Below are 17663 nucleotides of genomic sequence, written 5' to 3'. Positions count from 1 at the left end.
AAAAGTTCTCACATCTTTCTATTAGTGGTTTGATTCCACTTATTTATCAGTTTCACTGACCAGTGCTCACATATACAGATGTACAAAGGAGACCCTTAAACCTATTTTCTGTATGGGACTAAGCCATATTGCAAACAGCATCCTATAGATACATTATTAAGTGAAAACTGACAGCAAAAAAGATGAAGCAAGTGAGCAGTGGGCCCTGGAGGCAAGGAGGCAGCCTTGGCTGTACTGACTGGAACGTAACCAGTAGATTAGGTAGTGTGGTTATTCCCTTTTATTCAGCAACCATTAGAACACATCTAGAATATTGTAAACAGTTTTGAGACCCAAAGTACAATGATATTGATCAACTAGATTGAGTTTACTGGAGGGCCACTGAGGTGGCTGGGGTTAGAGCATTTGCCCTATGAGGAGAGGCTGAGGGAGCTGGGCTTGTTCTGCCCAGCTTTTTCTGCTTGTGATGACTTTGGCATTACCTAACAGCAGCCTGCCAGGTCACACAGGGTGGATGTCAAAAAGACAGAGCCAAGCAGTTCACAGCAGCTCTGACTGGTATAAGAAGGCATGTTTTTATCATAATTACATAGAAGCAATGGATCAGACTGCCCAGAGAAGCTGTGTCAGTTTCACCCTTGAATGTTTTCAAGACCTGACAGGATAATGCCCTGAGCAACCTGTACTGATGTCAAAGCTGACCCTCCTTTAAGCTAGAGGTTGGACTAGACAGATTCTGAGGTCCACTCCAGGCCAAATTACTCTGCCATCCTATGGATCAAGGTGATCCAGGAGCTGGACAAGAAAATGCAAAGGCAGCAGTCATACAGAAGCCACCAATGGATCACTGTATAAGGACAACTGGAAATACAGAAGGAGGCAGTCTGGAGGAGAGCCAAATGAAAAGACAAAAAATCATCTGCTTCACCTATGTTGGCATTGGTGCAATTTTTTTAAGAACTCCCTAAAGTGTACAATATGAAATAAGTATTAGAGAGCACTAGAAAATGTTCTGGAATTATATCAAGGGGAACTTAAAGGAAATTACCTGCAAATATTTGGTAAATTAGAAAGCAGTAAGGCAGCTCCTGGGTCTTTTAGTGAGCTTGTCAACAAGTTTGTCTTCCTACAGCAAATCTGTTCCTGCAGTTGGTTACTACACCAAGTAGTCTCTTGTTCTAATGTTCCTCTTCATGCAATACAACTTTTAGAAGATCACAACAACCTCTCATTTCAGCTGCACTGATATCCATTCTGAAATGGAGCTGTTAATTCACAAAAGTAGCTTCATCCAGTCTAGGGAACTAAGTGTTCTTATTTACTTTTACTTCGAGTCAGAACAAAATGTTACAAGGTTTGAAAGGAGAGAGCACTGCAAACTTTCTTCTGTGTTATGTAAATTTACCATATTATTACAGTGTTCAAAACAACAAGGATTTAAAAATCTCATCTCTCCTATGAAAAATACAGTGGTTAAAAACCTGCTGGCTTAGGTAAATTAAAAGTCAAATAAAACAACAGAGGAACAATACTCAGCATCATATAAAAGACAAAATTTGTAAAAGTCAATCCAGGATGTATTACCACTAGAGTGAAAATTAAAGGTTTATAATGGCCAAGCAGGTGTCTCAAAATATATATTCAAAAACTACTTTAAAGTCATTCCTTATAGAGAAGGCTTCTACTCCAAATCCTTTAGTCATTGGAACAGGACTCTGAGACACCACATTTCAGAATAACAAGAAGCTACCACCACTGGCCTGTGTCCCTTGGTAGTATGTCTCACATTCTATATAATTAAGACATCTACTTTGACAATGAAGATAACAAATTCCTATTAGCTGTCAAGGAAAGCAAATGAGATTTTTAAGAAGTGTTTTCAGAGTCTGGATATTAAACTAAGATCTTTTCCCTGGCTGTAGCTGATTCTGATATATTAACTGAGGTGGAAGAGAGACTCGGGTATAGCATACAGTTAGGAATGAAACAGATATAATTGACTATATAAATTGGAATTAATAGAAAATTTCATTAGTCCTGTGAATGGATTTCACCTTATTACAAGATCTTCTTATTCCAACATGACTTAAAAAGTTAAAGGTGAACCACAGAATGCTCTCATGTAGCTAAAATATTCCCAGAAGTTCTTGAGGAAATATGAGTCTATGCAACACGAAGGCAAATAAACAAGAACTTCAAAAGAAGAACTTTTTAATGAGAATTAAGGATTGAATGATATAAAAAAATAAGTCTTCCTTTTCTGACAGGAAAGTAATTTAGGAAAGCAGGCAAAATAGAAAATAAATATCAAAGTTCAAAATAAAGCAAAGCTCAAAATAAACCAAACATTTGCTATCTAACTGCCCTTTCATACTGCTGATCTTCTCCTGACTTTTATCTGCTATTTAAAACACAGCAGAGTCAATCACCAAGTTTTATTTTACAAAAATAGATCCATGGTCTGTCTTTGTGATTATCGGCATAATAGACTCTTGATGCAGATCTAATCAAAATTCCCTGTATTTTGTTAAATGCCACATATTAACTTTTTTACTGTCTTACACAGAAGGAAGAAAATCTATTTAAAATAGAGATCAGCAATCCTTTAGCATTCCAGAACACTTTGTCAAGCCTCCTGAAGATGTATCATCATGGTCAACACTAACTGTAAAAATCTGAGGTGCTCAAGTTAGGGTGATTACAGAAATGCAGGCGTCCAGGGCTTCACAACCTGATGTGTAATTGCATTTAATGGTATCTCCAGTGTTCTATCTCCTGGTGAATTCCAGCACATTTGTTAGGACAAACTAGTCAGCTTACCTACAGTTAACTCAATTGCTCAAGGGGTCCAGTTTCAGGGATAAATTTTAATTCTGTTTCTTGTCCTTTTTGGTCTTCCAACTCTAGTGAATCCTACTTACACTGGATAAACAGAATAAAAGTGTGCTGCCTATATTTGTTCCTGTTCCTCAAGTGGTTCACATGCCATTTCCATCACCATTGCACTCAAAATATCTTGCACTTCATGCAGTCCTGCCATGCAGGCAATAGCTTATTTTTTAAAGTGGGTAACAAAACCGGATTTCTGTTTAAGAAATCCTGTTTTTTTCTCTGCTCTACCTAATATAGGCTTCTTTGAGATGTTACTTTGCAAATGCAAGATAGGAAGTCAAACAATATGTATTCTAAAGAGTTCTCATTTAACCTGGATTTTAAACAAAAACAAATACAGAAAAAAAAGATAGAAGGCAACCATCCTTTCTCATAACAGAATTTCTGTTTCATTACACTTTATTTCACCCCCAAAAGCCTGTTAAGCATTTCAGCATACCCGATGGCTTGAGAGAAAATATATTAACTTCCCTGTTAATCCTACTTTCTCTATTTAGCATTTAACTATGACTTTGCCCAAATCTGTCCAGGGATATAGCATCTTAAAAGGAATTAATGCTGAAAAGAGCAGCTGGATTGGCACATAGGCCATCTGGTGAGGTTTTGTATCTGTAAGCAGAAGTGCCTAAGGACCATGAGTAACACAATTGCTGAAGAACAGGATATAAATATACCTTTGTTTCATTACACTTTGTAAGTCCCTAAATCCATAGATACCACAGAATAGCTTCCAAAATCAAGCATGCTTTGAGGGAATGTCCCATAATCTTTTTTCTTAATCTTTTTTTTTCACTGATTATTCGGATATATCTGGGAAAATCCCTGTACAATAATAAGTATATGAGCTCAGCTGTCTACAAATTTCCTGCTGATTAATTTCTAGCTAAAGGGGAAACATATCTGCAAGATGTAGATACCACCATCTCCTTATCCCTCTATGGGCAAGTGAAAATGCTTAGAAAACTTTACTTTTCCCTAAAATATATTTTCTCTAGCACCTTAGCCCTCGTTACATTGCAACTAGGGGAAAAAGGCTGCAGAGAGATCTTGAGCATTCAAACCACTCCTGGGGAACAGAAAAACTGAACTCTCTTTAGTCATTATGTTTCAGTTCTCAAAGAATGAGCAACGAGAAAACTTTTATTACTTATATCTGTCATACTGCATTGTAAAGACTGTAATAATTTACCTCTTTACTTGCTTGTAGAGTTAATTTGAATTCACTTGTACAGAAAATTTGCAACACATTAACATTACTTATAACTTAAATTTCACCACATAAACCACTTTAACAGTAGGAGAATAACAGAACAGTAGTAACAATACGCAACATTTCTGGAAAAGAAACATAAAATAATTCAGTTGAAACAATATAAGAAATGTAAAAAAATTCACAAGAGAATTATCTGCATTGGAACTATTCTGAGGTCAAAAACTTCTGTGACCTTTTTTTAAGATCTTTAATATCTATGACTTATTAGAACTCTTAAAGTTATTTTCATTTTACAGATGTTTCCTTAGCATAGCATTAGCATAGCCTTTCCTAAATTGATGTGACTAGAAACTAGCTTAGAAGTGTGAAAGGAAGCATTTCTAATTGCCTCCTAAATAATACCCAATTTACTTCTTTACAGTTCTTGAAACCGAACGTCAGCCTGTTTATCAAAAGTGAATTTACATTATCATCTCTTAGATACAGAAAACTATGTCACAGTATTTGGAATTTTGTTTTTAGAAAATCAGATTCAGGTTAAGTAATGTGCAGGTATTATTAATTAGTTAGTTGCTTCAGATTAAACTGCAGAAGTATGCAAATCACCAGGATTGTTTTGTACCTGATGGCATGTGTTACTCGAGAGAGAAAAGAAATGGGACGATGCATTCTGATTCTCTGCTATTTAGTGAATCTAAGATACTCCATGTAAGGAAACGAATATAACATCTTTTAAAGATTTTACATAGTTTGAAGAAAAAAGATGTATCAGATCAATTTTGCTGTGATAACACCAGTTGAACTTCATGTCAAAACTGAGTATGTTTGGCTGTATGATAGATTATTTTTTTTTCTCAATATAAACTAATGCTGGGAGAAACACAATTTCCAAACTTCTTTTCAGCATAATACTAAAGGTTCTAAGATGAAATATATATATATGTGTGTGTGTGTGTATTTCATCAAGGCAAATATTTAGATCAAAATGCTGTTGGAGGGGAGGGGGGAAGAGGGTTTTTTGTGCAGACTTTAACTTCATTTGATAGTTTTGTCTAATATTTTAGTTTCTATTATCTTGGAATGCTACTAGTAGAATAAACTTGCTGCCATAATTTAATTTTTCTACTCTGTACAGTACAAAGATTAGCACTTTTGGGGTATATCCTTACACTGTCTAGAAGTAAAGATTAAATTTTCAGAACTGTTTTTTACCTTTTTTTTGTTGTTGTTCTTTCCTGTTACTATTTGCTGATTCAGACTGTCAGTGACAGCTCTGGTAAAACAACTATTTCCATCTGCAGGAGGAGGATAATATTCTTTCTGATGTATTGCTAAAGAAAGTATTCTATTGCCTAACACTAAATCAATATTAATTCTTGTAAGTAAAGACTTTACTTCCAACAAACGACAGTCAGAAATACCGTAGGTTAGAAGAGCCATAGAGGTAATTTCATGTTTTCGTAACATTCTCACTAGAAGTTTTGCTAAAGGCATTAAGGCTTTACAGAGACCTCTTTGATTAGCTCCATTGTGCAGAATCAGATTTACAGAATAATGGCACTGTGTTACTTATACTGTGTTCACAAACACTTCTTACAATACGGATGCTTGAACTCCCAGTTATATTCACTAAAATTAACTGCAAGAGATTATGTGGCTGAGATACTTAAAAAAAAAAACAACACAACAAAACAAAGAAATGCAATGCCTTGGGGAAATCTAATAGAGATATATAGCTTTTTTTCTTGCAAGACAGATGGCAAAAATTCCTCAAAACCACAAATACGCTTTTTGGAAAAAGGCTGATAAACTGGATGAATTTCCACTGATAACTTTGGGGCTGCTATCAAAGAAAATAAACCCATTTAATAAACAGAAGGGCTCCCAGAGGCTGGACTGAAGAAAAGATCTCTAGTGCCACAACCATCTCATTGGCCTCATCGTTACAGCCTGGCTGTTTTTAATGAGGAATTACAAACTATAACAGCAAACTCTGGGCAAATTCTCCCTCCACCTAAGGTATGCCCATCTGAACCTCTGGAGCATCTCTCTGGCAGCCATCCCAGAGGCTTCTGCTCAAGCTGCTGTGGCATAGGACAGCCGGGCAGGGCAGGAGGCAGGTGAGGCAAGGGGCCAGCACCTCTCCTGCCTGCCAGCCTGACAGTGCTGGGTGGTTCTGAACCACCCCCGGTGAAGAAGTCAGACAAAGGTTCTGTTTCTTCATTTTGTATCCTACATGTTTAAGCAGGCTCCACGTGAGCGCTGCACTGGGACTTCAGCTCTACCCTTTCTACTTACATGCCATACTTTCCTTGATTTTTCAAGGTCAATAGTCTGGCAAATTGATCTAGCAAACATGCTTCCATCTAGCTGCAGCCACTGCTATACCCTTGTTATCTTTCAAATGTGAATAATGTCCTTTTTGCGCCTGTGCTGCTTGCCACAGAATTAAATAGCGCAAACTGCAATCTGGCGTGATACGTGTTATCATAGGTTATTATTCTCATCTCTTGGAGCTCCCTGAATGTGCAGCAATTCAATTAACTGAATATATTCTGTATTTTTGAATGTCACATTTTGGCATCCAGATATTTAGTACATATTTCCCAGTTAATTTTCTTTCTTGTTTTCAGCAGATTTTATCATTGATTATCAGCATAACATCAGTTTCAGTACAACTTAGATAATTAATTCAAGCACAGTCACACTATTTTATACATTAATTTTTACACAGTTCAATAGCATCTTGGAACTTCACAGCTCAATGCAGATAAGAACTGTAAACAGAAATAATTGGGTGCACTATGGAAAGACAGCCACTCTGAAGCAGAATAGACTAACAGTTTAGCAATTCACATGTCTATACAAAGTAGTTCTGTAAGGAAAATCTACTAAAAAAAAAGGATAAGATAAATTGTAATTATTACTCTGGCTGGAAATTGGTAAAAACAGCAACCAGGTGACTTTTAAATTGATGGAATGCTTACCATTAAGTAAGTGAATCTGACTTTGATAGAAATGTTTATATATATATTTGATATACATGTGTTTGATATAATAATTTTTGTCTAGAAATATTTTTTTTTTTTCAGAAGAATATTTTACTTACTGCTGTAAGAGTAAATCTCAAGACTTTGTGCAACACACAGTATTTTTGTGGGCTTTTTTTAAAGGGAACAATGTAATTTTCTGCTATTGAATCACTTTTTTTTTTCCAATACACTCCAATAACTATTGAATATTCAGAGCCAAAATAGACTGATGATTTTATTTTTTACTTTCAGGCTTAATCTTTTATCTTTAATATTAATCCTAAAATTATAAAGTGCTTTAAGAATATTTTATAATGTAATTAACCCCTGCTTTCTAGATATATGATTGGCAATAGACTCTTACACAAACCTAGGAAAATGGCTGATGACAGAAAGCACCTGCTGACAGATAAAGGCAGCCAGTGTCAGTCTGCTTTCAGATGTTTAGACTTCAGTGACCATCCTGTGCGAGTGCAGTGTTTGTGTTAGCCACACAATCACATTTAAGAGTACCCTACAACTCTAATAGAGACATAGACACTCAATATTAAAAAAAAAATAAATAGAAAAGCATCAAAACTAAAATAAGAGAGCTTGAACTAAATGAAAAAGAAATATTACATCTTAGCAACAAAAATATTTTGAGAGTTCACATACCACTAACTAAAGAAGAAAATAATAGAAATCACATCAATCCACAACTGTACCCAAGTCACTAAATTACTTTTAACTCAGCAGAAAAATAGTTTGACAAAAATAGAAATGAAATAAGAAGTGTTTTCTACATTACCATGCATATAAAGCTCAAATGTAGAATTCTGAATTTTTTAATCTAGCTACATTTTTCAGGTCTTTTAATTGAACTTTAAATCCAGTGTTCATGGGAACCAGAACTGTAACATCAGCTATTCCCATTTATAAGCTTATAAAATTCTGCTGGTTAGGCCCTTTGTTTTAAAGGTATTTTATAGAATTAATTGCATGGATTATTTGTGTATGGTATTAGCTGGGTTAATTTTTGCCTTCTTAATTATTCTTCAGCATAGCTCCATTCTAAGTATTTTCTCTTTCCAAATTTTATTGAGATATATAAAATTTTAAAATTTAAACTGGTATGATAGGAAGAAATGTATAGAAAACAGATTTCCAATTTTTACACTGTTTTGAGGGAATATGGATATTTAACCTACCATCCATTTTAGCCTCCAACAATTGCCAGTTCAAAACAAACTACAGCTCACATACAGTAAGAATTTCAAAGGTCTCATAATCTTCTTAGATTAGAAGTTTGTTCACCTCCTTCTCCACAAGGGTTTCAAGAAGAGAAGTGACGAGTGTTTCTGCTAGCAATCTTTGCTGTTCTGTGTACTGCTCTGTTTTTGTTTTTAAGGAGGAGACAAAGGCATCCCCAAAACACCATTAAATCAAATGTTTTGATCAGCAGCAGAAGTTAAAGGATACTGCATGGAGATCTACTAATGACATAAACCACTTCCTGAAGGTTTCAGAGGAAAAGGGCATTTCTTGGGCAATTTTACACATTGAAGCAAGACTGAGAGTTAGGGAGATCTGCTTCTGATGTATTCAGAGTCAAGCTCTTCCACCTCCAGTATTACAGCTCTTATCTTTCACACATTCTCTCACCCAGGTAACCCATAAGGTGGTACTTGATTCATTGCTGAATCAAAGCATCTCAGTCTGAAGAACTGCAGTTTTCAGTGTCTGCTTCAAGAGCCTTTCAGCTGCATCTTCACTACTCAGATAAACTAAGCAGATTCTTAGCTCTTACTGTCCACAGCTTAATCTGTCTCGGTCTTACTAACAGGTTCGAAGATCACAAAGTAGCATGGGAGAATGCCTAACACTACTAGTCTCCTACAGCAAACAGAATTATGCTCATATATACAACATGAATTTGGGTTATTGATTAAAAGGAACTGCAGCATTACATACATCTGATGATAAAATAGTTTCAGTTTTATCATCAATATGAATCATTAAAGATAGAGTTGGACAGTCCTCTTTGGTGTTCTGTATCATTCTCTATTTGGTGTACCCATTTCTACAATAGGCTAAATAATCTTGTCACCAGTTCTGTAAATATTTCAGTTTTTATCCGGTCTTTTACCTCTTTTACCCCAACTTTGTTCCTTGTTGCACTAATATACTACATTCCCAATTATTACATTACTGACTATTCCTAATTGCTATATTATGTAACTGGATTTCTCAGCTCTTTTTCTAGGTCATTATTTTCTCATAATAAAACAAATAAAATGAGACTCATGATACTTTGAGGTTTAAATGTGTGTCATCTAGTTGCCAGTCTCTGTTTTACCTTTGTTCCTTAAAGAAAAAAATCACTTTCCACTATTTCAACTCCTACACAAATACAGCCCCCTTTACTTTGGCACTCAATGCTTTTAGTTACTCAGATCCTTTTGTAGTGGCTAATATGGCCTGAGTCGATGGAATTCTCTCTTGATTCTACTTTGAGTTCACACTGATTGTGAACACTTTTAGGGCTCCACATAAAAGAAATACCTTTATTTTCAGTAGAAAGCAAGTTTTTCAACTCCACTCAGTCAATCCACTGGGCATATTCCAGTCTTGGGGCAACGAGAGAGGAATGGCACAATTCCTCCCTTCCCTCTTTGTAGTACTTCTTGCTTAAACACTGGGTAGTTTAGTAAAACTGGGTAGTTTTTTTCGTCTAAAAAAAATAAACTAGTCCTAAAAATATTCTTGAGGAAAATTACATAACTCAGGGTAGTGTTACAAAGCCACAATATGATAAATTACATGTTCTTTTTTTTCCCCCCTCTGGTGCAACATGCTTGTGCTACTGTGTTGTTTTCTGTATTACCAGAAAGGTTTTCCTGCATGCCAGCTTCTGCCACCACTGCAATTCAGACCAGTATATACCCTATTTAGTACAAGTCTACTAATACTCATTCTACTAGTATTCAGAAATAGTTGTTCCAATATCAGAAATACTTTTACCTAATCCTTAATGCCCACAGGTTTTTTCTGTCATGCCTCCCAATTGTAAAATTGTTTATTTGAAAATCAAATATATTGCTTGCTTTCCTCGTGTTCGTGCTGAAACTAAACTCAAGCAACTTCTGTACTTATGGAAGAAACTCTTTCACGCATTACCTGCCAAACTCACGTACACAAAATATCATGGAAGCAGAATACTTAGCTTTCAAAAAATAATGAGACACGTATCTTGGTGATAAAAATACATACTGCAATATTATCAGTCATGAGGGGAAAATGTAGGGGAAAAACATATTTCAGCAGATTCTAAGAATACAGTTGTCTGGAAGTAAACTTTTCCTACAAGTTTCTTAATATGTGACTATGCACAAGAGAAGTGTATGTACCTTCCTCTAAAGCCTCTAGTACTGATACAATTTTTTTATATATATTTAATATAACATCTACTGTTAGAGCTTTTGCTTTCTTAGCAAGAAAGGATATTTTCTTCTTAACTCAAAATAGTCATGAGGGACATAGACTCGCTGTTGACTTCCATTTAGAGAAAGAAATTAAAGAGAAATATGAAAGAACACTCCATGTGCTTGTTTTCCTGAATATGGCTTAATGCCTACTTAATGACATTTGTCTCAGGAATGGCACGCTTGTCTGCCTGCTCCTGCAAGCTGACAGATTGAAAACATCAAAGTCACTTTATAGTATACAGAATGTGAGATTTCAGTCAGCATTTGACATATGTGTTTCAATTCGTGAATCCAGAAGAATTTTGTAGAAACCAGTTAGATAAATTGTACTTACTGATTTTCCATCTCTAGATACTATAAGTGCTTAATTAAGGGGAATTGAAGCAATGGTAGTAAAAAACTTGTGACAGAACTCTCACAGGGCTTATGAGAATTATGTATTTCATATGGCTTTAAAACGACACCATTTTAAGAATGCATTTCAAATTAATACGTATACGTGAATTTTCAGTGTCTAGTTCCACAAGTTCATTGATTGAATAAATACCTCATTTTCAAATACTGAAACTACATTTTGTCAGAAGAGTAAATTAACTGTTTATTTCTGGAGACAATGGTTAGATGTGTGCAATAAATAAATCACCATTTTCATAAAATAATTCCATTTGCAATTTTCCTCTTTAATACATTTCAATAATACTGAAGGTAAAATTTCAATTAAAAAGATAAAAGATGTAGAGTGAGGCCCAATAATATGGTGGGTGTAAAATGGAAAAACAAGGGTAGGAAATGTTTCCTTAGGTAGTTCTATCCAGCTCCTTCACATAAGAGAACATTTATTCTTTTTACTCCATGCCAGTCCTACTTTTGACTCAAATTTCAATCACGTATTGACGGAGCAGGAAAATCAGCAGAATAAGACTGATAATACATACAATACATGAAGTAATATTTCTGTAGTACAGATAATCATAACACTTGCCAGAAGGTCTGCTCACATTATTATGCTCATATCTAAAAGGCAACACCTTTCAAAGCCGACAATATAGACACACATTAAATAATTTTGCTGTGTCAACATAAAAGAAGCATCTAAACATGACAGTATACCAAGTCCTTCCTACATCTTAATAAAAATTCCTGTGCCTTCTGCAGTAAAAACTACATTTTTAGAATACCCAGAGAATCACGCAGCACATCCACAGAGCTTTTAATTATTTTAAGTCATTTTCTCAGTTTTCTTGTTGCTTTGTTGATTCTGTTTTCATTAATAGTGTTTTTGATTTTGTTATAGGGTTTGCTAAAACTTTTCCTCTGTTTCTGCACATTGAAATGTACATTCTAGAAAGTAATGGTATGAAGTATATTAGTGATGTAAAACTAATAATACTTCATAAATTTGATTCTTTCTTTGTCTTCAAACATTAAATGGCTCAGTTTACTGTAACTGCTGATCCTTGGAGCAAGGAACTACATCCTGAAAACTAAGTCTAAACCAGACTTCTCTTCCTCAGTCAGCTTTTATAGGTCAGAAGTCTTGTGCTTCCCATTTGCAATCTGACCTAAATTAATTAAGTTTTTTAGAGGACACTAAATTATTTTTGTATAATAGAAGCTTAAATTGAAAGTATCTTGATTATTTTAATTAACACACTGTATATGACATGACCCTGTTCCAGATACAAGGAAATTTTGCATGGTATATTTGGGGTTATACTACTATGAAACAATTCAGAATGTACATTTTTGGCAAATTGCCACATCAGGAGTGGAAGCTCTGCTGAGGTATAAAATTCTTTTCCAAAAGCTAAACTACTACTATCAAACTAAGTAACACCGTATCTTCCAGTTTTCAGTAGATCATACTAACCCTTTGTTCAACTATATGAAATTCAAGAACAGGTTTCAATAGCTCTCATTCCATCTGCCACTCAATAAACCTCTTTTTTCCTTCTCTTTGAGTTTTAAATTATGGCCCTACTGGTACTTTTATTTAACTTATTCTTATGAAATTATAATAACTAAGAACACCCTGTGTTAAGGACTTTGCTGCACGTTTCCAATATTTTTATTATAGATACACAATAAACTTTTACTGAAGAAACAACCTTCCAGTCACCTATTACTTTGTAAAAGCATATTAGATATTTCAGTTTAGCATATTTTGTTGCTTTTCAAAACAAAACTCCCTTGCCTGAGAGTGATAATCTTGTTCCAGCCTGGAATCTGATCCTGCTACCTGTTTGTACTTGCTCATTTTCATTTGTCGATTCCTCTCTTCTACATCCATTGCACCTGTTAATTTAAAAAAAAAAAAAAAAAAAAAAAAGAGAGAGAGAATAAATATACACATCCTCAATTCCAAATTTAAAGCTATGCTCATAGAAGTTTTAACAGAAAGAGATCAAATCTTATTTACTTAAATTACAGTGTATATAATTTTCTGGGTTTCAATTTTGCATATAACCAAAAAACTGAAAGAGGAGGAAAGTAGTAGATAAGTGTTTCAGCAGAATCTTCACAAGTGTTGTGTTATCTACACAATTCAAATGAAGCCAGCTTTGTGGAAGTAATGAGTGTAAATGAACAGAATGTTTCCATAGAGTAGAATTTTGCTCTTTAAAAAATATTCGAGAGAAGCTGAGTCTTTCATTTTAATAAAGAAGTGCAAAGACAACGTGCTTATTTTGGGTGGAGATCATAGCTCTACATTTGTTATAGTGTGATACCAGCATTTCTATACCGAATTGCTAATCAAGTAAGACCCACAGGATGTCAGAGCTTCTGTTTACCCTTTGGACATATCCTTAATATGCTCAAAATGATTTAAATATGTATAAAGGAATGTTAAAGAGCCACCCAGTGGCATCACTGTATTACATTCTAATGACACATAACTTCAATAATTATTTCAGGATTCACTCTTCTTGGATCAAATACATGTTTAGTCTCAATTAGAGATGGCTTCTTACTATATGACTCAGGCAAAGGCTGGTTTCAGCCAACAGGTACTGTAACACCACAATTTACTATGTGAATAAGGAAGTAAGTATCAAAGCTGAGGTGGAAGACTGAGAAATAGAACATGTGAGAGAGAGAACAGCTCAGAACAAAAAAAATATTTAAAAACAAAAATACAGTCATTTTACAGACACAGGTTTGCTTCTCTTCCACTTTCATATGGTATAAGTCACAAGTATCCTTATCCTCTGAATGCTAAAAACATTTATTTTGACTGACATTTGTCTTAAACTTTCTGTAATTTTAACACAAGTGTTATCTAGGATAAAAATTTCAGAATCCCACAAGTCATAAACAGAAGTTTCTGTACATTATATATTGAATGATCTGGACTTTCATTTAAGGAACTAAGATAGGAATATTAGATTCCAGTGTATTACGTTTCATATAATCATAGAATCAAAAAATGGGTTGGGTTGGAAGGGACCTTAAAGATCATCTAGATCCAACCCCCCTTCATTGGCAGGGACACTTCCCATTAGATCAGGTTGCTCAGAGCCCCACCTAACCTGCCCTTGAACACTTCCAGGGATGGGGCTTCTACAACTTCCCTGGGAAACCTGTCCCAGTGTCTCACCACCCTTAGAGGAAAGCATTTCCTCCTAGTGTCTTACATAAATCTCCCCTCAAGTTTTAATCCATTAGCCCTTGTCGTCTCACTAGAAGTCCCGGTAAAAAGTTTCTCCTCAGCTTTCTTGTAGTTCCTTCAGGTTCTGGAAGGCCTATATGAGGTCTCCCTGGAGCCTTCTCTTTTCCAGGCTGAACAACCCTACTTTCTCAGCCTGTCTTCATAGGTGAGGTGCTCCAGCCCTCTGATCATCTTTGTGGCCTTCCTCTGGACTCACTCCAGCAAGTGCATTCCCTTCATGTGTTGGGGGCTCCAGAACTGGACACAGTACTCTAGGAGGGGTCTCACAAGAGTGGGGCAGAGGGTAAGAATCACCCTCCTTGACCTGCTGGCCATGCTTTTGATGCAGCCCAGGACATGGTGGGCTTTCTGGACTGCAATAGATCTGATTTAAACTGTAAACCTCATTTCTAAGTCCTAATCGAAGACTAAAGTGGGGCTTTTCACATGGTCTCGCAGGGCCTTTAAGCTCTTCTTTACTGAGAAGAGTAATGGTAGTAGCACATCCTATGTGACAGAACTGTCAGCCAAATCTTGTGGCACTTTGTGGGAAACCTGGAAGGAAGACGGGGAGAGGAAGAAGGAAGTGAATAAGGCTAAACTGCATTGTTATCTATAAATCCTCCGGCTTCTGATTATTGTATGCACACTCTCCATCTTTGCTCTCTACAAACAACACAGAATCATAGAATAGTTTTTGTTGGAAGGGACCTTAAAGATCACCTACTTCCAACCCCCCTGCATGGGCATGGACACCTTCCACCTGGCCAGGTTGCTCAAAGCTCCATCCAACATGAACACTTCCAGGGAAGGGGCATCCACAACTTCATCAAAACTTTTAAAATAAATTAAAATCAACCAAAATTAATGGAAAATAAAAAATGCTGTTTTGTAGGGACAAACAAAATGAAAAAAGACAGGAGCACATGAAAATTAAAAAAATATAGCTAGTTTTTCCTATCACAGTTTTCCTCAGCCATTATAGGCCTGAAAGCAAATTGTCAATCATTAAGATGCAGTGTTACATTGCTGAAGAATCTAACAAAGGAGATGTTTGTCTTTAAAAGAGAAATTTTGACAATTTTTCTTATGAAGTTTTCTTATGAAATCATCACATATATTCTTTTTCCCCTGATATTCTACTAAGTTTCAGGAAATTAAAAGTGATGAAATAACACTTACTGAGCATAAATATAAAATTTCACAATTACTTGTGAAAATATTCATTCTTATCTATGATCATGTGGCAAAGTGAAAGTTAGGTTTCCAATTTCTTACGGTCTGCAAAACCAAGCCCTCAGGAATATGCTGTTGAAAGGGAAATATAACACATAGGCCCTCAGTGCAAGACCTCTACCAAAATAAGCAAAATTGGTGCCATATTTCAGTCTCAAGAGAAAAAAAAAAAAAAAAGAGATAGCAAAATTTAGAAAAAAAAAAATCATCTCCCATTAAAGCTTATTAAAATAAAATCTAACTTGCTATGTATTTCTGAAACTGCCTTTAACAAGTAAGCAAATTCAGTTACATATAAAAATGTGGGAATCCTGAGGGCAATAGGAAGTTCGTCTTGCAGAAGTATTTGGTTATACTATGCGTGGAGCTGGGTTGCTGGCTGCTGCAGGCTAATCTCTGTGTAACCAGAGCCAGATGCAGCCACGATCTGGATGGGAGTAGGAAAGGTGGAGAGAGTGTCAGAACACCTCCCGCTCCCGTGGTCCAGCGTGCATGCATGTCACACCAAGTGGTGGAAATGCTGGGCTATCACCATCTCCACTTCTGATGGCAAATCTATACTTAGCTGAAACCTGCATGTATTAGCAAAAAGTACTTCCAGAGAGGTCAGCAACTGTCCTGGTGCATTAGGAAGCTTCAGCTCCTAACATGATTTTGGAAATGAAGGCTGAACATTAGTGTAATCATGAGGTGTGTAAGGAGTGTGTGTAGACAAGTCAGAACTAACCTTAATCTATTACTTATCAATAGCGGTGAAAATGTAGGTGCATAATCTTTCACACTGGCGGCACAAGGCTCTTTAGTGTTACTCAGGTTTTTAGTTACAGCCCAGCACAACAAATTTTCAGGACTTCAGAGACTGACACTAGAACAATTAAATACGGTTTTCATATATTTTCATGTACTGCCATGATGTACTGAAATGTTCGCAAAGCAAATTTTGGCAAGGCCAAAGTGAGTTCATGTGTACACTTCTGCCTTAACTTCCTTCCAGAATTTTTCTTCTAGACAAGACCCATAGCCAATGAGACACTTAAATTTCAGCTGTAGCAACACAAAAAAATAAGATGTTGCTCACGAAACACATCTGGGATTATTATAGTCTAGGCAGCATTGTGTATTTTTAACAACTCTCTAATGTTAAAAAAAACATGGCCTGAAGGGTAGCTCAGTGGAGTTTTCATCAGCACCAGGAAATTCCTGGCTCAAAAAGAGCCAGGTGCTGATTGAATACTAGATACTCTTTTCACATATCTTTTGAAGGGGCTGTGCTGAGGAAAAGCAGCACAACTGCAGTGTAAACACAGTCCTGAAATGCCACAGTAAGACACCCAAGTACTGTGCACAGCAAGCCTGTAACCTGCCCTTGTATCCATGAGGACTGTAGAAAGAAACTAATTTCTGCCAGAGCTTAGCATTAGTGACTTAAATAAATTAAGCCTTGGGTAGCATGATTGTACTTTAACCCTTGTTTTTATCTGTGGAAATATAATCAATAGACAAGGAAGTGTAAGTAAAACTTGAACTATGGGATATTCTGTAACAAAAGATAAGGCATTGTCTCAAGACATTGACAAAAAGCCTGCCTGGAGGCTGCAGGAGCAAATCAGAAGACAAGACCCCAACTCCACTTACAGGATTGGATGAGCAGAAGTGCCATCAGGAAACCAAGCTACCTCTGGAGACTGTAAAATCCAGTAGCAACCGACAGGAGAGCCCCTCTTCAGTAACTGTAGCTACTATTGCATATGAAACATCACAGAAAAGGAACTCTGCTTTATCTGAGGGGAACCTAGGGACAAGCGCTGTTGAGGTGGCATCCATATAATTCCTACCACAGTCTAGGTGGCAGCTGCATAATTCCTACAACAGGACTCAGGATATGCACTAGATTCACTACTCCAGCTTAAAATGCAAATCATTATTTTTGTGTTTTAACTTGAAATAAGGTAAGATTCAGCTACCTCACCATTAAAGCTTTCCTCATAACTGAAAACTTAATGCTTGTTTCATGCTAAAAGTTTTAAGGGGCTGCAATTAGTGGTTAATACTAAATAAACTAGTTAAATATTAGGACAGATTTAGTTTGAGATAGGCATGGGCAAGAGAGACATAAAATTTGGAAGATACTGCAGCTCAGGAATGGGGGAAAACTAGTGATAACTATAGCCTAT

General features: G+C 36.0%; 1 protein-coding gene across 50 annotated transcripts in view; it reads right to left on the bottom strand.

The window, feature by feature from the left end:
• The window catches only part of RIMS2 (regulating synaptic membrane exocytosis 2), a 470125-nt gene that overhangs the window by 81068 nt on the left and 371394 nt on the right, over positions 1-17663 (bottom strand). For 34 of the 50 annotated variants that reach the window (XM_051611522.1, XM_051611532.1, XM_051611536.1 and 31 more), the window contains one exon: positions 12799-12899. The exons of the other annotated variants lie outside the window; for them this stretch is intronic. In XM_051611522.1, the coding sequence (XP_051467482.1) occupies positions 12799-12899 (101 nt within the window). The remainder of the gene's footprint in view (positions 1-12798; positions 12900-17663) is intronic. 50 annotated transcript variants of the gene reach the window in all.

This window comes from Apus apus, chromosome 2 (assembly GCF_020740795.1).
Source record: "Apus apus isolate bApuApu2 chromosome 2, bApuApu2.pri.cur, whole genome shotgun sequence".
Lineage (NCBI taxonomy): Eukaryota > Metazoa > Chordata > Aves > Apodiformes > Apodidae > Apus > Apus apus.
Note: the sequence above shows the minus strand (reverse complement) of the source record. Positions and strands in the feature narration are given on the sequence as shown.